The following is a 21,658-nucleotide window of genomic DNA, read 5'->3' on the forward strand; positions in this document are numbered from 1 at the left end:
AGTGCTTGCCTTGTATGCATGAGGCTCTGGGTTTGATTCCTCAGTACCACATAAGCAGAAAAAGCTGTGGCTCACGTGGTAGAGCACTAGCCTTGAGCTGAAGAGCTGAGGGACAGCGCCCAGGCTGAGTTCAAAAAAAAAAAACGACAGGAAGCCAGGTGCTGGTGGCTCATGCCTGTAATCCTAGCTACTCAGCAGGCTGAGATCTGAGGATCATAGTTCATAGCCAGCCCAGGGAGGAAACTCCGTGAGACTCTTATCTCTAATAAATCACCAGAAAACAGGAAATGGTGCTGTGGCTCAAGTGGTAGAACAGTAGCCTTGAGCTGAAGAGCCGAGGGACAGCTCTCAGGCCCAGAGTTCAAGCCCCACGATGGACAAAAAGAAAAGAAAAGAAAAGAAAACTTTACAGGAGCTTATAATTAGAAACGTTAACTTCAGTTAGGACCCTCTCCATTGCCCTTTCACGCTGGTGTTTTGCATCTCTTCAGTGAAGATAGCTTACAGTCAGGCAGCCAGAAGGGACTTGGCCCTTCTAGGGTTAACCATGAAGATGAAGCCTTTTTGGCGCTCATAAACTCTAGCAGGGGCTCTCCTCTCTCACTGCCGGGAAGGCAAACTACGCCGCTCTTGCTCCCAGCATGTAAGGCCCAGAAACCATAAATCAAAATAAGCCGGGATAGGGGCTGCCCCTCAGCGGGCGGCGCCCAGCAGAGGCGCCAAAGCCTCCATCCCGCCTGGGGATTCCGCGCCGGAACCTTTGTGCTGGAGCTTTTACAGTATCGCCCCCCACGGGGGGGCAGGATTGGGCGGTGCGCGGCGGCGGGGGCGGGGCAGGTTGCCAAGGCGACGGCTGGGAAGATGGCTGCTCCGTCTTCATCGGATTCCGACCCCAGCCGAGTTCAGAGGTGAAGACTGGGGGTCACAATCTTCCTTACAAATGTGCAGAGGGAGTCTGGTGCCGGGGCGCGGGGACCCTAAGCTTTTCAGGCAGCGCTAGAAATCCTCCTAGGGCTCTTCGAGCTAGTGCAAGCCGTGCTTGCCAGTGTCACGGTGGGGGGACCCCAGGCGTGGACCCCGACCTTCTGCGCTGCAGCCCGGGGGCTCTCCGCGCTCCTCGGGGTCAGAAACCGCTTCCCTCAGCGTGCTCTTCCTCCCCGGGGAGACTCGATCCCCAACTCTCCCCCCCCCCCCCCCCCTTCCAGTAACGAGACCAACTCGAAATGGCTGGACGCGCACTACGACCCCCTGGCCAACATCCACACCTTCTCAGCCTGCCTGGGTGAGTGGAACCCCGGCTTCTAGAAGAACGAGGGGGGTGGAAAGTTAGCCTGCGGTGAAACTCACAGGGTTTTGAGACCGATTCATGGCCCTTTTGTGTCTTCCAGCGTTAGCAGATTTGCATGGGGACGGGGAGTACAAGGTAAGCCATCCGCCGAGAGCGGGGTGGGCTGGGAGGGGAGCCAGAAGGTTGGCTTCAAGGAAGCTCGACTTAATCTGGAATTCACGAGTACTAAAAGCAAAACAAAACAACATGCAATCTTAAATTCTATTTTCACTGAGAAGGTGAAAATAATATAGGCAGCAGAGGGGGAAAAGAAACCCGTTACTGGAGATTCTACCAATGTAAAGCCTCCTAATTTAGATAACTTGACCTGATACTTTGCTGAGAAGATAAATCCTTTGAATCCTGTGCCTGGGTCTGGGCATTAGAATCTGGAGGGAAAGTAAAGGAAGGAAAAGTGAGAGCATTTGTTTTGTTTTTCTGTACCAGGATTTGAACTCAGGACCTCACTCTTGTTGCTTTGCCACTTAAGCCAAGCTCCTAGGTGGTTTTGTTCTTTTTTTTTTGCTTGGACTATAATCACCTGTTTATGTCTCCAAAGTAGCTGGGGTGAAAGACACTTGCCACCATGTGTGGCAGTTTTTTGTTTTTGTTTTTTGGTGGTCCTGGGGTTTGCACTCAGAATCTTGTTTTTGCTAAACAAGAGCACTCTACCAATTGAACCATGCCTTCTGCCCTACACATGTTTTTGTTGAGATAAGGTGGGATGGTTAGCTAACTTTTTGCTAGGCTGATCTCAAACCACTATCCTCCCAACCTCCACCTCCAGAGTAGCTGCCATTACGGATATCTGCCATACCTAGCTAGAGTTTTATGTTTATCTAGAGGGAATACATGGCTGGTGTCAGTGATTCATACCTCTAATCCTAGCTACTCAAGGAGGCTGAGATCATGGTTTGATCTCCAATTAACCAGCAAGAAAAAGCTGGAAGTGGGAGCCAGGCGCCAGTGGCTCATGTCTGTAATCCTAGCTACTCAGGAGGCTGAGATCTGAGGATCGAGATTCTAAGCCAGCCCAGGCAGAAATATCCGTGAGACTCTAATCTCCAATAAACCACTAGAAAACTGGAAGTGGTGCTGTGGCTCAAGTGGTAGAGCGCTCACCTCGAGCTGAAGAGCATAGGGACAGCGCCCAAGCCCAGAGTTCAAGCCCCACGACTGACCAAAAAAAAACAAAAAACTGGAAGTCGGGCTAGGAAGGTGGCTCAGTGGTAGAGTGGTTGCCTTGTATACATGAGGCCCTGGGTTTGATTCCTCAGCACCACATAAGCACAAAAAGCCAGAAGCTGTGCTATGGCTCAAGTGGTAGAGCACTAGACTTAAGCTGAAAAAAAAAAAGCTGGATGTGGAGCTGTGGCTCCAGTGGTAGGGCAGTAGCCTTGAGCAAAAATCAGAGACAGCATCCAGGCCCTGAGTTTAAGCCCCAGTATTGGCACACACAAAAAAAGGAGGAATGGTTTTTTTGTTGTTTTTTTTTTTAAATGTCGGTCATGGGGCTTGAACTCTGGGCCTGGGCACTGTCCCTCAGCTCTTCAGTTCAGGATAGCACTATACCACTTGAGCCACAGTACCACTTCTGGTTTTCTGGTGGTTTATTGGAGATAAGAGTCTCATGGAGGGCTGAGAAGGTGGCTCAGTGGTAGAGTGCTTGCCTTGCATGCATGAGGCTCTGGGTTCGATTCCTCAGCACCACATAAGCAAAAAGAAAAAAGCCGGAAGTGGCGCTGTGGCTCAAGTGGTAGAGCGCTAGCCTTGAGCTGAAGAGCTGAGGGACAGCACCCAGGCCCAGAGTTCAGGCTCCACGACCGGACCCCCCCCCCCCCCAAAAAAAAAAAAAAAGAGTCTCATGGACTTTCTTGCCCGGGCTGGCTTTGAACCATGATCCTGAGATCTCAGCTTCCTGAATATCTAGGATTACAGGCGTGAGCCACTGGTACCTGGCGGAATAATAATTTTCTTTTGTGTGTGCTAGTATTGGAGTTCTAACTCAGGGCCTTGGTGCTCTCCATTAGCTTTTGTGCTCAAGGCTGATGCTCTACTGCTTCAGCCATAGCTTTACTTATGGATTTGTGTGTGTGCGCGCGTGCCAGTTCTGGGACCTAAACTCAGGGTCTGGGCATTGTCCCTGAGCTTTTGTGCTCAAAGCAAATGCTCTGCCACTTGAGCCATAGCTCTGCTTCTGGCTTTTTGGTGGTTAATTGGAGATCAGAGTCTCATACGACTTTCCTACCTGGGATGGCTTTGAACCAGAATCCTCAAATCTTCCCCCTAAGTAGGATCACAAATATGAGACACTGGCACCTTGATGCACTTACCTGATTCTGTAATTCATTATCTCATTGGATTTTCTCCATTTATGTCATGAAGTAAGCATTCCTATTTTGCTACTGAGGAACTAAGTTCACAAAGGTTTCATTAACTTTCATGTACCAGAGTACATGGCTTGTAAGGCTGAGGGCAAAGTCTTTGTTGGGTGAATTAAGAAGCACAGCAAAGCCAGGTACTAGTGCCTGTAATCCTAGCTACTCAGGAGGCTGAGATCTGAGGATCATCGTTCAAAGCCAGTCCAGACAGGAAAAGTCCATGAGACTCTAATCTCCAATAAACCACCAGAAAACCAGAAGTGGCGCTGTGGCTCAAGTGGTAGAGCTCTCACCTTGAGCTGAAGAGCTGAGCGACAGTGCCCAGGCCCAGAGTTCAAGCCCCATGACCAACAAAAAAAGAAGAAGCACAGCAAAAAGCCAATAAGAGATCTTCTCTCTGTAGCTGGTGGTGGGTGACCTTGGCCCTGGTGAGCAGCAGCCCCGACTGAAGGTATTCAAAGGACCCACAGTGCTGACAGAAAGCCCGCTGCCTTCCCTGCCAGCTGCGGCCGCCACCTTTCTCATGGAGCAACACGAGCCTCGGACTCCAGCCCTAGCACTTGCTTCGGGTCCATGTGTCTATGTGTATAAGAATCTGAGACCCTACTTCAAATTCAGCCTACCTCAGTTGCCTCCAAACCCTGTGGAACAAGACCTTTGGAATCAGGCCAAGGAGGTCAGTAACAGGAGATGGCATCCAGAAGGCAAAGATAGTAGGCACTGGGTATGGACCAGGCCCCAGTTAGAGGAGTGGACTCCCAATAGGGAGAGGTAGGCCATCACTCCTGTCCAGAGACAGCAGTGGTGGCTCTTCTGGGACACCAAGAAGGAAGGAGCCTGCCAGACGGGGGGTCAGGACTGGAACAGGAGGTGTTGAGGAATACATGGATAAACAGGGTAACAAGCAAAGCCCTGCTGCTGACGCTGGACTCAAATCAAGAGCTTGGGGCTCAGGGCTGAGGAAGGTTGGGAAGGAAATTGAAAGGAAAAGGAACCCCCAGAAGCATAAAGGGCCCTGACAGCATGGGTGCTGGGACTCACAGGCTCTTTCTTTCCTGTCACAGGACCAAATTGACCCCTTAACCCTGAAGGAGATGCTGGAGAGCATCCGGTGAGAGCCCCTTACCCTCCATGTCCTTCTCCACTTCCTTTTTTTTGGGGGGTGGGGGTCCAGTCATGGGGCCTGAACTCTGGGCCTGGGCGCTGTCCCTCAGCTCTTCAGCTCAAGGCTAGTGCTCTACCACTTGAGCCACAGCACCACTTCCAGCTTTTCTCTTTTTGCTTATGTGGTGCTGAGGAATCGAACCCAGGGCCTCATGCATGCAAGGCAAGCACTCTACCACTGAGCCACCTTCCCAGCCCACCTTCTCCACTTCTTTATCCCCAACCTCACCCCACATGCCCAGAGGTTAATTCCTCTACTAAACTTGCCACACTGGCCACTCTCCTTGCAGGGAGAAGGCAGAAGTACCTTTGTCTGTACAGTCCCTCAGGTAAGAGTCCTGTGCAGGTATATGTATGGGTGTGGGGGGGTGTTGGGGAGTAGCTGCAGACAGGCCCCAGGGCAGCCAGGCTAGGCTTGTAGATGTCTGTTCTCTGTGTTGCCCAGGTTTCTGCAGTTGGACCTGAGTGAAATGGAGCCGTTTGTGAACCAGCACAAGTCCAAGTCCATCAAGCGGCAGGTAATGCTGCATGTGTGTACGTGCTGTTGGAGCTTGAACTCAGGGCCTGAGCACTGTCCCTTAGCTTTTCCCTTCAAGACTCATCACTTGAGCCACAGTGCCACTTCCAGCTTATTGCTTGTTAATTGAGGAGTTTCTTGGACCTTTTTTTTTTTTTTTTGGTCGGTCGTGGGACTTGAACTCTGGGCCTGGGTGCTGTCCCTCAGCTCTTCAGCTCAAGGCGAGCGCTCTACCACTTGAGCTACAGCGCCACTTCCGGTTTTCTGGTGGTTTATTGGAGATAGGAGTCTCACTGTCTCTCCTGCCCGGGCTGGCTTTGAACCGCGATCCTCAGATCTCAGCCTCCTGAGTAGCTAGGATTACAGGCGTGAGCCACCAGTGCCCGGCTTTCTCTTGGACCTTTTTGCCTGAGCTGGCTTAACCATGATGATCAGATCTCAGTCTCCTGAGTAGATAGGATTATAGGCCTGAGCCACTGATGCCTAGTTTTCTTTTTCAATGTGATGATCACACAGGTGTAACTAATTCATCCAAAGAAAACATTTTGAAGCGGTGACGTTGTGCAAAAAATGTACTCTTTACCTGACTTATGTAACTGTAACCCCTCTGTACATCACTTTTTCTTTTTTCTTTTTTTTGGTCAGACATGGAGCTTGAACTCTGGGTCTGGGCGCTGTCCCTCAGCTCTTCAGCTCAAGGCTAGCACTCTACCTCTTGAGCCACAACACCACTTCCGGCTTTTTCTGTTTATGTGGTGCTGAGGAATCGAACCCAGGGCCTCATGCATGTGAGGCAAGCACTCTATCACTGAGCCACCTTCCCAGCCCCTATCACTTTTATAATAACAATTAAAAAAAGAAAAAGAGCCAGGTACTGGTGGCTCACACCTGTAATCCTAGCTACTCAGGAAGCTGAGATCTTATAGTCATGGTTCTAAGCCAGCCAGTGCTCTTATCTCCAATTAATCACAAAAAGAGTCAGAAGTGGCACTGTGGCTCAAGTGGTAGACTGCTAGCCTTGAAAAAGGAGCCCAGGGGGCTGGGAAGGTGGCTCAGTGGTAGAGCGCTTGCCTTGCATGCTCAAGGCCCTGGGTTCGATTCCTCAGCACCACATAAGCAAAAAGAAAAAAGCCGGAAATGGCGCTGTGGCTCAAGTGGTAGAGCGCTAGCCTTGAGCTGAAGAGCTGAGGGACAGTGCCCAGGCCCCACGACCGGACCCAAAAAAAAAAAAAAAAAGGAGCCCAGGGACAGTACCCAGATCTAGAATTCAAGCCCCAGGACTGGAAAGAGAGAGAGAGACAGAGAGAGAGAGAGAAAGAGAGAGAGAGGAAGAGGGAGGGGATAGAAAAAGCAGCCGGGTGCTGGTAGCTCACACCTATAATCCTAGCTACTCAGGAGGCTGAGATCTGAAGATCACGGTTCAAAGCCAGCCCGGGCAGAGAAGTCCATGAGACTCTGATCTCTAATTAACCACTAGAAAACCGGAAGTGGTGCTGTGGCTCGAGGTAGAGCGCTCACCTTGAGCTGAAGAGCACAGGGACAGCGTCCAGGCCCAGGCCCATAGGAGACATTCCCTTTAAAAGGGCATCCCTAGCCGGGCGCTGGTGGCTCACGCCTGTAATCCTAGCTACTCAGGAGGCTGAGATCTGAGGATCGCGGTTCAAAGCCAGCCCGGGCAGGAGAGACCATGAGACTCCTATCTCCAATAAACCACCAGAAAACCGGAAGTGGCGCTGTAGCTCAAGTGGTAGAGCGCTCGCCTTGAGCTGAAGAGCTGAGAGACAGCGCCCAGGCCCAGAGTTCAAGTCCCACGACCGACAAAAAAAAAAATAAATAAAAAATAAAAGGGCATCCCTAGGGCTAGGAGGTGGCTCAGTGGTAGAGGGCTTGGCTTGCTATGCCTGAGGCCCTGGGTTCGATTCCCCAGCACTACATAAGCAAAAAGCCGGAAGTGGCGCTATGGCACAAGTGGTAGAGTGCTAGCATTGAGCTGAAGAGCTGAGGGACAGCGCCCAGGCCCAGAGTTCAGGCCCCACAACCGGACCCCCCCCCCCCAAAAAAGGGCATCCCTAGCCAGGCACCAATGGCTCATGTCTGTAATTCTAGCTAGTCAGAAGGCTGAGATCTGAGGAGAGGATCAAAAGCAGCCCAAGCAGGAAAGTCCATCAGACTCTTATCCCCAATTAACTACCCAGAAAAAGCTGCAAGTGGAGTTGTGGCTCAAGCAATAGAGTACTAGGCTAGACTTAAGCACAAAGAGGCTCAGAGATGGAGCCCAGAACCTAAGTTCAAGTCCCAAGACCAGGAAAAAAAAAAAGAAGAAAATCGTTTTTCTTTATTTTGATGTCCAGTTATAATTACGAAAAGAATGTATGCCTACTGTAAAAATTCTAGAAAAGCACTGTTGTCGAGAAAAACACCAGTGTTTGTGTTTGAGGACTTAGTCTTCTAGCATATTTGGTTTGTTTGTTTGTTTGTTTGTTTGTTTTGGGTCCGGTTGTGGGGCCTGAACTCTGGGCCTGGGCACTGTCCCTCAGCTCTTCAGCTCAAGGCTAGCGCTCTACCACTTGAGCCACAGCACCACTCCTGGCTTTTTTCTTTTTGCTTATGTGGTGCTGAGGAATTGAACCCAGGGCCTCAGGCATGCAAGGCAAGCGCTCTACCAGTGAGCCACCTTCCCAGCCCCTTCTAGCATATTTGTATGTTCACTTTTTTTGTTGTTGTTGTTTTTGTGCCAGTCCTGGGGCTTGAACTCAGGGCCTGGACACTGTCCTTGAGCTTCTTTTGCTCAAGGCTAGCACTCTACCACTTGAGCCACAGTACCACAACTGTCTTTTTCTGAGCAGTTTATTGGAGATAAGAGTCTCATGGACTTTTTATTTCATACTTCAGAGCTAGCCTCCTAAGTAGCTAGGATTACAGACATGAGCCACCAGTGCCTAGCCTGTTCATGTTTTTAAACTGGGATTATGTTAACATTTTGCCTATTCTTTCCCTTCCATTATAAGCGTTTTCCATGTCACTGAGACTTAATTTAAAGTGTTTTTTAAAGACGACATTGTTTTTGATCAGAAGGATAACTCCTAAGTGACTTTTTTTTATTAATTAATTAATTTATTTTTTATTATGAAAATACTGTACAGAGGGGTTACAATTACATGGGCATCCTAAGTGACTTTTAATGATGTTCTTTTTTTTTTTTTGTCCATTGTGGGGCTTGAACTCTAGGCCTAAGGGCTATCCCTCAGCTCTTCAGCTCAAGGCTAGCACTCTACCACTTGAGCTACAGCGCCACTTCCGGTTTTCTGGTGGTTTATTGGAGCTAAGAGTCTCATGGACTTTCCTTCCCGGGCTGGCTTTGAACTGAGATCCTCAGATCTCAGCCTCCTGAGTTGCTAGGATTACAGGCGTGAGCCACTGGTCCCTGGCCAATGATGTTCATTTGTTAGGTAGTTAGATTTGTTGCAGTAAACACCATAGCACATAAAAATTTTGTGACAGGGCTGGGAAGGTGGCTCAGTGGTAGAGCGCTTGCCTTGCATGCTCAAGGCCCTGGGTTCGATTCCTCAGCACCACATAAGCAAAAAGAAAAAAAAAAAGCCAGAAGTGGTGCTATGGCTCAAGTGATAGAGTGCTAGCCTTGAGCTGAAGAGCTGAGGGACAGTGCCCAGGCCCAGAGTTCAGGCCCCACGACTGGACCAAAAAAAAAAAATTTGTGACATTTCTAATGCTTCTTCCTCCTCCTCTGCCCTCTTTATTCCCTCCTGGGGTATCTGGGGAGATGGTGGGGGTGTTCCTTGAGTAACCCCTGGAGTCCTCCTACAGACGGTCATCACCACCATGACCACCCTGAAGAAGAACCTGGCTGATGAGGACGCCATATCCTGCCTGGTCCTGGGCACTGAGAACAAGGAGCTCCTAGTGCTTGACCCCGAGGCCTTCACAATTTTGGCCAAGGTCAGTGTCAGGTCTGGCCCTGAGCAAGACCCCCTGCGTTCTCTCTCTGCGATTCCAGTTAGTTCTAAGCAATATACGTTCATTGTAGAAAAATTAGGAACTATAGATAAACATAAGGAAAATATGCCAGGTGCTTGTGGCTCATGCCTGTAATTCTAACTACTCAAGAAGCTGTGATCTGAGGATTACAGTTCAAAGCCAGCTTAGGCAGGAAAGTCCATGAGACTCTTATCTCCAATTAACCACCAGAAAACCAGAAGTGGTACTGCGGCTCAAGTGATAGAGCGCTTACCTTGAGCTGAAGAGCTCAGGGACAGGATCCAGGCCCAGAGTTCAAGCCTCATGACCATCAAAAAAACACATTAGCATTGTAAGGGCCATGTACACCCATTACATAGATACATCATATACAGATGTATTTACTCTGTCCTGGAATACATTCAGTGTTTTCAGTTTTTCATTATTACTAATTTCACTGCAGTAGTCTTCTTTTCTCAGTATCTTTGTGTGTATAAGTACTTCTGACCATGCCTCCTCTAGGCAGCAATATATAAACTAAAGGGTTTTGTTATTGTTTTGTGCTGGTTGGTTCTGGGGCTTGAACTCGGGGTCTGGGCCCTGTCCCTAAACTTTGTTGTTCAAGGCTAGCACCACTTTGAGCCATAGCTCCACTTCCAATTTTCTGGTAGTTAATTGGAGATAAGGGTCTCAGGGACTTTCCTGCTTGGGCTAGCTTCAAACCTTCATCCTCAGATCTCAGTCTCCTGAGTAGCTAGGATTCCTAAAAGGTTTTTTGTTTTTGTTTTTTTTGAGTCCAGTCATGGGTCCTGAACTCTGGGCCTGGGCGCTGTCCCTCAGCTCTTCAGCTCAAGGCTGGCACTCTACCACTTGAGCCACAGCGCCACTTCCGGCTTTTTTTCTTTTTGCTTATGTGATGCTGAGGAATCCAGGGCCTCATGCATGCAAGGCAAGCACTCTACCACTAAGCCACCTTCCCAGCCCCTCCTAAAAGGTTTTTTTGTTTGTTTGTTTTACATAATGCCAAGCTTCCCTCCAACACAGAATGAGTGAGGAGATTAGGACTTCAGACAAGGAACATACCAGGGAGGGACTGTGCTCTGAGAAGTCAAGATGTTTGTGCCCTTTCTTTACAGATGAGCCTCCCCAGCGTCCCTGTCTTCCTGGAGGTTTCTGGCCAATTTGATGTAGAGTTCCGGCTTGCAGCCGCCTGTCGCAATGGAAGCATCTATATCCTGAGAAGGTAGCTATGTCAGGAGTGTGGGGAATGGCTTAGAAACCTGGTGATTTCCAAAGTTTGCAAGATGAGCCAGGAGCTTTTGGAGCTGGAATTTGGGGATGAAAAGAGCTGAGATTTTTTTTTTCCGGGATGGAGGGGATCAGTCACGGGGCTTGAACTCAGGGCCTGGGCGCCATCTCTGAGCTCATTCTCTCAAGGCTAGTGCTATATTGCTTTGAGCCACAGCTCCACCTCCAGTTTCGGATAGTTAATTGGAGATGAGTCTCAAGGAGACTTTTCTGCCTGGATTAGCTTCAAACTTCAATCCTCAGATCTTAGCCTCCTGAGTCACTAGGATTACAGGCATGAGCCACCAGCACCGGGCTAAAGCTGTGAATTTTACAAAGAGTCTGAACCCACACATGTAAATAGTGTCTGAAAGCTTGAGATGGGAGCTAGCAAAGAGAAAACCCCCCAGCAGGGCGTTAATGCTTCACCAGTGTGTGCTGTCACAAGGTGGAAGGAGCAGAAATGGCAGTATTTATCACATCACTTTATAGTGTACTTTATAGTACTCCACCATTAGTTTGATAGTCTAAACGTTATTTATGGGCTGGGAAGGTGGCTCAGTGGTAGAGCGCTTGCCTTGCATGTATGAGGCCTGGGTTCCATTCCTCAGCACTACATAAGCAGAAAAAGCCAGAAGTGGCGCTGTGACTCAAGTGGTAGAGCGCTAGCCTTGAACTGAAGAGCTGAGGGACAGCGCCCAGGCCCAGAGTTCAGGCTCCACAATCAAAAAAAAAAAACAAACACCTTATTTATTTACTTAATTATTTATTTGTGCTGCTACTAAGGCTTAAATTTAAGGCCTAGGTGCTGTCCCTTAGCTTTTTTTTTTTTTTTTTTTGCTCAAGGTTAGCATTCTACCACTTGAGCGACAGCTCCACTTTCAGCTTTTTGTTATTGTTGTTGTTGTTACTAATTGGAGATAAGAGTCTCACAGACTTTCCTGCCTATGCTGGCTTTGTACCCCAATCCTCAGATCTGTCTCCTGAATAGCTAGGATTACAGGCATGAGCCACCAGTACCTGGCCACTATGTGGTTTTAATCAGAAGAGTGATGTGATATATAGATATCTATTTTTTAATTACTCTGGTTAGGTGTGGTGGCACAGGCATGTATGTATAGTACCAGAAGTCAGGGGGCTAAAGCAGGAAGATTACTTAAGCCCACAAGTTCACTACAACATAGCCAGACCCTGTCTAAAAAAAGACAAAACAACACCTTTCTGGGTGGAGGGTGGAGGAGGCCCTGAAGGCTAGGGGAAGGGAGCTGCAGGCCTTAGTCCTCAGAGGAGACATGATATTGGCTTGAAGAAGAGTGAGCGGTCATTGTAGGCCCGAATCTCTGCTTTTTGGACAGTAGAAACTAGGATGAAAAAGTATGGGGACTGAAAACTCTGCATCCATACTCATAGTATAGAATCTTCATCTATTCTGATAAACTGCCCAGGTCCACTAGCACTGGCCACATGAGGCCAAAGTGAGCTCACTCAAAGCTCTGTTAATACCAGGCTCGTACACAGGTGACCCCAGTGAAGGTGGAAGGGACAGGGTTAGAAAACACACTTGATGTTACCCGGTCTCACACATCCTCTCAGTGGCAGAGGTGAAAAAGGATTCTCTGGTGCCAAACTGCTGTTTTTATCCCACAGAGACTCCAAACGCCCCAAGTATGTCATCGAACTGAGTGCCCAGCCGGTGGGGCTTGTCCGGGTACACAAGGTCCTGGTGGTGGGCAGCACCCAAGACAGCCTGCACGGCTTCACCCACAAGGTGTGGCTCCCAGCGAGCCCTTGTCGTCGATCCCCACCCCCACCCCCCATCTGCCCCAGGTGCTGCCGGGAGAACCTTCTGGCTTCCCCTGCCCTGCAATTCCCCTGCCCCTTCTTTCCCCTTGAAGCCCTGAGCCTCCTGCAACACCGGCTATTTCCCCGCTAGGGTAAGAAGCTGTGGACAGTGCAGCTGCCCGCCACCATCTTGACCATGAACCTCCTGGAGCAGCGCTCGCGGGGCCTGCAGGCTGTCATGGCTGGGCTGGCCAATGGCGAGGTCCACATCTACCGCGACAAGGCCCTGCTCAATGTCATCCGCACCCCAGTGAGCCCCTCTTCTGAGATCTGCCTCTGGCTCCTCCTCACCTCAGTCCCATCCATGCTTTCTCACCTGACCTCACATCCGGGCATCTGGGAAACATTTGTTGAGAGCTAGAGTGAGGCTCCATGGTATAGTGCTTGCCTGGCATACACAGACCCTGGGTTTGATCCCCATTGCAAAACAAACCCAAATGTCTGTTGGACTGAGGGGCATGAGTCAGGTGGTAGAGTATTTGCTTAGTAAGGCAGAGGCCCTGGTAATCTGCAGTGCACAGGGAGAGGGCCATGCACGTGGTAAACCCCTTGTATGTACAAATCACTCTTATCGGGGAGGCATAAGCCCTCGTTTTTAGGGAGAGTACAATCGAAGGCGACTAGCTAGGAACTAATGGAGGCATTAGGAAAGCACAGAGAGAGCCAAGAGATGGGGAGGAGGACTGGGGATGAAATTCATGGGGCACCACAGAGTGAGCAACCATTTATCCACCTGGCAAATCAGATTACCAGCTAGACAGATGGCAGAACATTCCAGCCAACAAAGACTGACAAGCTTGAAGATTTTTTTTTTTTTCTGTGTGCGTGCTGGTACTGAGGCTTGAACTCAGTGCCTGGGCGCTGTCCCTGGGCTTTTTTGCTCAAGGCTAGTCCTCTACCACTTGAGCCACAGTGCCACTTCTGGCCATTTGGTGGCTAATTGGTGATAAGAGTGTCAAGCCAGGCAGTGGTGGCTCATGTCTGTAATCCTAGCTACTCAGGACGTTGAGATCTGAGATCACAATTTGAAGCTAGCCTGTGCAGGAAAGTCCTTGAGACTCATCTCCCATTAATCACAGAAAAAGCCAAAAATCGAGCTGTGGCTAGTCTTGAGCAAAAGCAGCTCAGGGACAGTGCCCAAGTGCTGAGTTCAAGCCCTAGAACCCACTCCCACCCACCCCACCCTCCAGCCCCCACACAAATTGGGTAATCAGCAACATTTTAAAAATTAAGAAAACCAGACACCAGTGGCTCATGCCTGTAATCCCAGCGACTCAGGAGACTGAGATGTGAGGATTGAGGTGTGAAGCCAGCCTGGGGGAGGGAAAGTCCATGAGACTCTGGTCTCCAATTAACCACCTGAAAAACAGAAGTAGAGCTGTGGCTCATAATGGTAGAGCACCAGCCTTGAGCAAAAGAGCTCAGGGACAGCATCCAGGCCCTGAGTTTAAGCTCCACAAGTGACAAAACCATACACCAAACCAAAACTTAAGAAATTTCAGAGTGTATCAGATGTAAGAGTGGTTTGTATGTTTGTCTGTATACATTGTCTTAGGCCTCAATATAAAATCAAAGAGCAACTGGTTTGGGACTTGGGAGGGCAGGGGATGGGGATAGGTAAAAAGGAGAATGTGGATAATTTCTGAAAGGCTGATGTGCCATGACAAACAGGAGGACAAAAGCCATTAGAGGTTTTTTGGGGGGAAGGGGCTGTTTTCTTCTTTTCCTTTTGGAGGTACTGGTGTTTGCACTCAGGACCTTGTGTTTGCTAGGCAGGTACTTTATCACTTCAACTATGCCCCCAGCTGGAGGCTGGAGTTTTGAAAGGCAGCAGAGACAACTGGGGACCAATTAGGAGACTACCCCAAAAGAGCGGACCAGTGAGATTTATTCTAGAAGTTTGGCAGTGGCAGTGAGGTTGAAGGGGAGATGGCAAATAGAGGAAATATTTCCAAGTGTGCCCCTGGGCTTCTTCTCATGAGAGCTTACATTCTTCTTCCCTCCTCCACCCTCCCATCTTCTTTCTCCTCCAAGATGTTCCCCTAACTAAACTCCAGTATCTCCATAGGACGCTGTGACTAGCCTTTGCTTCGGCCGCTATGGGCGGGAGGACAACACCCTCATCATGACCACGAAAGGTGGGGGACTCAGAGCTGGCATTGGAGTTGGTGTGAAGGGGGCAGCTGGGAAAAGAGGAGGAGGATGTGATGCTGAAACATAGGCAGACCCACATGTGGAAAGCTAGACCTGCACGGGGCGGGCCCACTATCACAGCTCATTAGTAACAGGTTAATTCCCACTGTCCAGGGCCGAATCCTGGTCTGGCAGGTGTCCAGTTCACGCCAATATCCACAGCACTTGCCACAGGATTCCATAAAATAGCTGCTAGGGGCTGGGAAGGTGGCTCAGTGGTAGAGCGCTTGCCTTGCATGCCTGAGGCCCTGGGTTCAATTCCTCAGCACCACATAAGCAAAAAGAAAAAAGCCAGAAGTGGCGCTGTGGCTCAAGTGGTAGAGGGCTAGCCTTGAGCTGAAGAGCTGAGGGACAGCGCCCAGGCCCCGAGTTTAGGCCCCACGACAACCCAAAAAAAAAAACAAACAAAAAGCTAATGGAGATCATTGAGCAATGCCTCACTCCCAGAATCAGTTTTGTGAGGCAGACAGACACAGAGAATTGCTCTTTATGAAACTGCTTATTTGGGGAAGAAGGAATTGGAATGGGGGACAGAGCCAAGAAGGACAAGTCTCTTTTCATCTTTTCACTTCTCAGGTGGAGGCCTGATCATCAAGATCCTGAAGCGTACAGCGGTGTTTGTAGAAGGGACCGGAGAGGTAGGCCCCCCACTGGCCCAGGCCACGAAGCTTGACGTGCCCCGAAAAACCCGACTGTATGTGGATCAGACTCTACGAGAGCGGGAAGCTGGTACTGGTAAGACTCAGACCTGAACCTGGGCATGCCGAGTAAGAGCTGCCCCTGAGCACTGGAGACCTTGGCTGACGAGGCAGCTCGTAGGCCTCTAGAAGTCCAAGGGGCAACCTTGGAGGTCCACCTGCCTCTAAATAATTGTTCCTCAAGATGGCGGGTACCCTGGGTAAGTACAGATCCCTCAGAGTCCAGACAGGCTGCCGTCACTTCCAGATGCAAGAATTCTTCAGGGGAAATGTAGAAATTGACCAGGATTCTGCCTCTTGTTCAGTTTTCTGCTCATCCATGTTTTCGTTCCCTATGATGATGCCAAGGGCCTTGAATTAGGCTGGTCCCTGCCTTAGTTGCTCAGTCCACCTGGACAACCAAGTATTATATCCCAGGGGGAGAAGGGTTTCTGTCAAGGGTTACTGGAGCACACCCCAGGAGTAAGAGATTTTACCTAGGGAACAAGAAAGGCTTCCAAAAAGTGACATTGACTTTACACTAGAAGAGAAAGTCCAAAGCAGCACAGGGAAGGAGGGGCTTTTTTTTTTTTTGTCAGTCATGGGGCTTGAACTCTGGGCCTGGGCGCTGTCCCTCAGCTCTTCAGCTCAAGGCAAGCGCTCTACCACTTGAGCTACAGCGCCACTTCCGGTTTTCTAGTGGTTTATTGGAGATACGAGTCTCATGGTCTCTCCTGCCCGGGCTGGCTTTGAACCATGATCCTCAGATCTCAGCCTCCTGAGTAGCTAGGATTACAGGCGTGAGCCACCGGCGCCTGGCAAGGAGGGGCTTTTAGACAGAGCTGGTGTAGAGACACACAGCCCTGACTTGCCATAAAACTATGGGTGCCATGCTGGAAGGCCAGCTAGCTGGGGGAGCAGGGAGGGAAGGAAGGGCAGAGCCAGCTCCCAAAGGTCAGGAAATGACAAGCTGAAGTTTCAATGCATTGTATGGGGTGGTGATCTGACATGGGTGTTAAACAGAAGAGTAAGTAACTCAGATGCTTTTCTGTTTGAAGACTAAATTAAGGTCCTTAATTAAAATCCTAAGATTAAATTAAGATATTTAATTAAGATCATAAGACTAAATTAAGATCCTAAAAGATCCTATTCAGGATCTTTTCTGAGTTTGAAGACTAAATTAAGAGGACAGAAAAAATAGCCTGGAAATGAGAAGTGAAACAGTTAATAAAGTTTCAGAAAAATTAGAGCGTTCTGCAAGGTGATTGTAAGCTTAAAATTGTAAGCTTTTGCAAGGCACTGGTAGCTCTACAATCTTAACTACTCAGGAGGCTGAGATCTAAGGATCCAGATTCAAAGCCAGCCTGGGCAGGAAAATTGTGAGAGTCTCATCACCAATTATCCATCAAAAAGTTGGAAATTGCGCTGTAGCTCAAGCTGTAGTGTGCTGTCCTTGAGCACCAAAGCTTAGCAACAGTATTCCAGCCCTGACTGGCACAAAAATAAATAGATAAAATAAATTGTAAGCTTTTGTATATATTAGTAATATCCAGCTGTGAAATACAAAGAAATCTCTAGAAATAACTGCAACAAGAAAATGCATAAAGGCTAGGAATGTGGCTTAGCAGAAGAATGCCTGCTTAGCATTCACAAAGCCCTGCATTCAATTCTTCATCACCATATACACAGAAAGAGCTGGAAGTGGTGCTGGGCTCAAATAGTAGAGGGCTAGCCTTGAGCAAAAAGAAGCATTAGGGACAGTGCTCAGATCCTGAGTTCAAGCCCCAGGACTGGCAAAAAAAGAAAAAAGAATATGTACAAGGGCTGGAGATATGACTCAAACAGTAGAGTACCTGCCTGGCAAGCACAAAACCCTCAGTTCAAATACAAGAAAGAAAGAGAGAGAGAAAGAAAGAAAGAAAGAAAGAAGGAAGGAAGGAAGGAAGGAAGGAGAGAAAATGTACAGAGTCTAGTAAAAAAAAAAATTATAAAGCTAGACAGGCCTGATGGTACATACTTATAATCCCAGCATTTAGGAAACTAACTCAAACATACATAAAAAGTATGGGGTGGCCAGGCACCAATACTTCACATGCCTGTAGCCCTAGCTACTTAGAAGACTGAGATCTGAGGATTATAGTTTGAAGCCAGCCCAGGCAGGAAAGTCTGTGAGACAAATCTCCAATTAACCACCAAAAAGCTGTACATGGAGCTGTTGCTCAAGAGGTAGAGTGCAAGTCTTCAGCAAAAAAACAAGGTTAGGTACAAAGCTCAGGCCCTAAGGTTCAAGTCACAGGACTGGTACAAACACAAAAAATGTGGTGGCTCACGCCTGTGATCCTAGCTACTCAGGAGGCCAAGATCTGAGGATTGTGGTTCAAAGCCAGTCCCAGCAGCAAAGTCCATGAGACTCTGATCTCCAATAAACCACCAGAAAACCAGAAGTGGCACTGTGGCTCAAGTGGTAGAGCGCTGGCCTTGAGCTGAAGAGCTGAGGGACAGTGCCCAGGCCCAGAGTTCAAGCCCACAACCGACAAAAAAAAAAAGGAGGGGCCTAGTTCAGTGGTAGTAGAGCACTTATCTCGTGTATGCTAGGTTCAGTCAGTCCCCAGCACCACAAAAGAAAAGAAGACAATTGGGGCTGGGAAGGTGGCTCAGTGGTAGAGCGCTTGCCTTGCATGCATGAGGCCCTGGGTTCGATTCCTCAGCACCAAATAAGCAAAAAGAAAAAAGCCGGAAGTGGCTCTGTGGCTCAAGTGGTAGAGTGCTAACCTTGAGCTGAAGAGCTGAGGGACAGCGCCCAGGCCCAGAGTTCAGGCCCCACGACCAGACTCAAAGAAAAAAGAAAAAGAAAAGAAAAGAAGACAAAAGAAACTTAGGCTAGGTTGCAAGTAGCTCATGCCTGTAATCTAACTACCTGAGAAGCTAAGATCTGGAAGATCTTCTATGATAGGACTCAGAGTGTGGCTTAGTGGTAGAGTGCTTGCCTAACATGCATGAAGACCTGGGTTCGATTCCTCAGAACCACATAAACAGAAAAGGCCAGAATCGGCACTGTGGCTCAAATGGCAGAGTGCTAGCCTTGAGCAAAAGAAGCTCAGGGACAGTGCCCAGGCCTTGAGTTCAAGCACCAGGACTGGCAAAAAAAAAAATTCTGTGGTAGTGTCTCTAAAATAACCAGCAGAAATCCAGGCTTCAGGTGTTGCTCAAATCACATAGCACTAGCCAAGCAGGCAAGCTTGGGGTCCTGAGTTCAAAAACTAAAATTATGAAACTACCTTCAAGAGCATTGAAGTCCACCTGAATGTTTCTATAGAGAGACTTCCTAAGCCTCAAGATGGGAAGACCTAATATTATAATGTTGATTGTTTCAGAGTCAATCTATGAAGAGTTGTACAGAAAGCCCGGCACTCTTTGTTTTCAGAAGTTGACCAGATCTCTACTACTAACCAATAGTAGAGGAAAAGAAAAAAAATAATGGGTAGATAACACATCCTGAAAAGGTGCAAGAGGCACCTCACCCACAAATCAAAGACGACCACGGAACTGGGCCTGCCAAGGAAGGAGCATGGGGCGTAGGACACGCGGGGCCCTGGAGGCGGTGTGAGCAGGGTCACTGGCGTTTGGCCAGTGGTAAGAGATGAGGAGTGAATTGTGGGCCAGCAGTGACTGAGTCTGAACACCAAGGTAGTGCTGAACTGGTGGAGAGGGCCAAGAAATCATTAGAGCAAGAGGCAGACCAGGTATCCACAAACTGCTAGGGACACAGTACACAATGCCCAGTGTGGACACACTGCCAGGAGCTGGCAACTGTTGCTCTTTGGCCAGCTGCAGATGGTGTGAGGAATAAGAGGGAGGGTGGAGGGAACCAAGGTCAAGGCCAGCGAGGCACAAGCCTTGAGGGTGGAACAGAAGGAACCAGGCAGCAAGATGGTGAGAGAACCAGGAACGAGAACATGGTCCAATGTTGCCTAAGGCTGGCCACAGGGCCTTGGCCCTTCCAGTCCCCATGTTCTCAGCCTCTGAAGATCCTGCCAGCCTATCTTCCTTGCGTATCCTCCCCACAGCAGCCTGAGCAGGAGCCCCTTGCCCTGTTCCAGTCTCTGCTCCATGTCCCCTCCGCAGCCATGCACCGAACCTTCCAGACGGACCTCTACCTTCTTCGGCTCCGAGCTGCCCGCGCCTACGTGCAGGCCCTTGAGTCCAGCCTGAGCCCCATGTCAGCGACAGACCGCGAGCCGCTCAAGCTCCACGCAGTGGTGAGTGCGCCCGTGTGGGGTGTCAGGGCCAGAGGGCAGGAGAAGGTGACCCCCATACCACACATGTTAAGCCTCCGGTGTCGGTGTCAAGCCAAGCCCCATGCTCTTTGTCACCTGCTGGAGTCCCATGCCCTCTGGGAGAGCACCTTTCACCTGCTTACCTGTTTTACAACTGGCCACAGAGGTCACCCTGCCCAGCTCCCCTATTCCATAGTGCCCCAGACAAGCCCGCAGATTTGGGGTAAAGGAGTGACCCTGGGGCAATCTGGCCATGGCACAGGAAAGAAAGCTCATTGCTTCGGTAGCCACAACAACCCAGGGTGTTGGGACTGACTGACTGGGACAGGGAAGGCCACCATGACCCCGGCTCCAGGGGTCCCCAACCATGGACTGACACATGGCAAAGGAAGAGCCCACACAAACCCAGATACAAGTGGCCTCCATCCACCTCCTCCCCTCTGGGTCTCTGCTGACCCCTGTGTACTTCCCAGGGTTCTGTGCATTTTGAGAAGCAGATGGAAAAAGCTAGAGGGGTGCTGGGTACCAGCAGCTCACGCCTAGCTACTCAGGAGGTTGAGATCTGAGAATCGCTGTTCAGAGCCAGCCCAGGCAGGAAAATCCGTGAGACTCTGATCTCCAATTAACTGCCAGAAAACCAGAAGTGGTGCTGTGGCTTCAGTGGTAGGGTGCTCACTTTGGACTGAAGAGCTGAGAGACAATGCCCAGGCCCTGAGTTCAAGCCCCATGACCGACAAAAAAAAAAAAAAGCTGAAGGGGTGGCCCGATGAGGAAGCAGGCAGGCAGGACCAGAGTTCTGAGGGCCTTCTCCACCCACTCTCTCCACAGGTTCAGGGCCTGGGCCCCACCTTTAAGCTCACTCTTCACCTGCAGAACACCTCGACAGCCAGGCCCCTGCTGGGGCTGCTGGTCTGCTTCCTGTATAATGAGGCTCTCTATGCCCTGCCTCGGGCCTTCTTCAAGGTACAGGACCCTGACACCCAGGCAGAGGATGTGGCAGTTGGGGTGGGCAGAGTTATAGCTGGATACCCCCAGGCCCCCCCCCCCAGGTTGAGGTAGGAAAGTGGGCAATGTCTGCCTCTCCAGCTCAGGACCAGAGTCGGCTCAGCAAGGGTGTCTGGGAGGTGACCAGTTTCTGCCTCTGTTACCTTTCTCCCAACCTGAACGGCCCCAGGGAACCACACAGAAAGTTCTGGAAAACAGCGGAGCCACTGAGGACTGGTGTACTCCCAGAGCCCACCCTGTTTCCTAACTGCTTCTACTACAGGAAGAGACCCCAACTCTCCCCTTAGAGCAGGCCCAGGCTAAAGGCCTCTACATTACGTCGTGCAGGGGTCTAGGTTTAACCCCAGACATGCCATGTGGCCCTGGTTCTCCTCTTCACACTGCCAGGATCCCCAGATCCCATGACCATCCCACAACCCCCAGAGGGTCCCAAGACACAACAGAGACCGTGGGCACAAGTGCCACCTTGGAAAGTCTCTTAACACCATCCAAGCGTGATGCCTGATTTTCTTTTCTCTTGGTCCTCAAATCTAGGTCCCCTTGCTGGTGCCAGGGCTCAGCTACCCCCTAGAGACCTTTGTGGAGAGCCTCAGCAGCAAGGGCATCTCAGACATGATCAAGGTAGGTCACCCATCCCTGCTTCTTAGAGGACGTCAGGAGTGCGTGTGGATAACGCCCTTGGGCTTGTGTGGGGTGTCATCTAGTTGTGGCCTACCAGCCTCTCCTCAGCCCTCTGGCCTTGCCCTGGTGGCCTGCAGTTAGGGTCCACATGGACAAGTGGACAAGTGGCTTGTTCTTGGTGTAGGGGGGCATGGTGTCAAGATTTGCGCCCCCTCTGTCATGGCGCCTCTTCCTTAGGTTCTGGTGCTCCGCGAAGGCCGCAGTGCCCCCCTGCTGAGCGCCCACATCAACATGCCAGTAAGTGAGGGGCTGGTGGCTGCCTGAGCCCCCGCCAGCGGCCGAGCCCCAGTGGAATGGAGCCAGCCACTTCCTGCCTGGGTGGACCCAGCGGA

At 50.0% G+C, this 21,658-nt stretch overlaps 1 protein-coding gene and 1 long non-coding RNA gene across 2 annotated transcripts; one reads left to right on the forward strand and one right to left on the reverse strand.

Annotated features, from left to right (window-relative positions):
* Positions 1-846: 846 nt before the first annotated feature.
* Bbs1 (Bardet-Biedl syndrome 1) lies at positions 847-21,609 on the forward strand. The gene is made up of 17 exons (XM_042675682.1): positions 847-908; positions 1,206-1,282; positions 1,389-1,423; positions 4,112-4,384; positions 4,773-4,819; positions 5,163-5,201; positions 5,318-5,390; positions 9,215-9,346; positions 10,501-10,607; positions 12,299-12,419; positions 12,585-12,743; positions 14,562-14,631; positions 15,263-15,421; positions 19,489-19,622; positions 20,469-20,603; positions 21,180-21,266; positions 21,504-21,609. The coding sequence occupies exons 1-17, from the start codon at positions 862-864 to the stop codon at positions 21,588-21,590; spliced, it is 1,782 nt and encodes a 593-aa protein (XP_042531616.1). The 5' UTR covers positions 847-861; the 3' UTR covers positions 21,591-21,609.
* Positions 11,317-17,680, reverse strand: LOC122104748. Its single transcript, XR_006146981.1, has 3 exons — positions 17,630-17,680; positions 13,976-13,980; positions 11,317-11,327 (listed from the first exon to the last, which is right to left on the reverse strand). It is a non-coding gene; the product is annotated as an uncharacterized LOC122104748 (long non-coding RNA).
* Positions 21,610-21,658: the final 49 nt, after the last annotated feature.

Source organism: Dipodomys spectabilis, unplaced genomic scaffold, assembly GCF_019054845.1.
Source record: "Dipodomys spectabilis isolate Male_0828 unplaced genomic scaffold, ASM1905484v1 ptg000030l, whole genome shotgun sequence".
Taxonomy (NCBI): domain Eukaryota; kingdom Metazoa; phylum Chordata; class Mammalia; order Rodentia; family Heteromyidae; genus Dipodomys; species Dipodomys spectabilis.

Coding starts and splice junctions, on each gene's coding strand:
- Bbs1 (XM_042675682.1), top strand. CDS start 862: ATGGCTGCTCCGTCTTCATCGGATTCCGACCCCAGCCGAGTTCAGAG. Junction 10,608..12,298: donor AGCATCTATATCCTGAGAAG/GTAGCTATGTCA, acceptor TTTATCCCACAG/AGACTCCAAACGCCCCAAGT. Junction 12,420..12,584: donor TGCACGGCTTCACCCACAAG/GTGTGGCTCCCA, acceptor TTTCCCCGCTAG/GGTAAGAAGCTGTGGACAGT.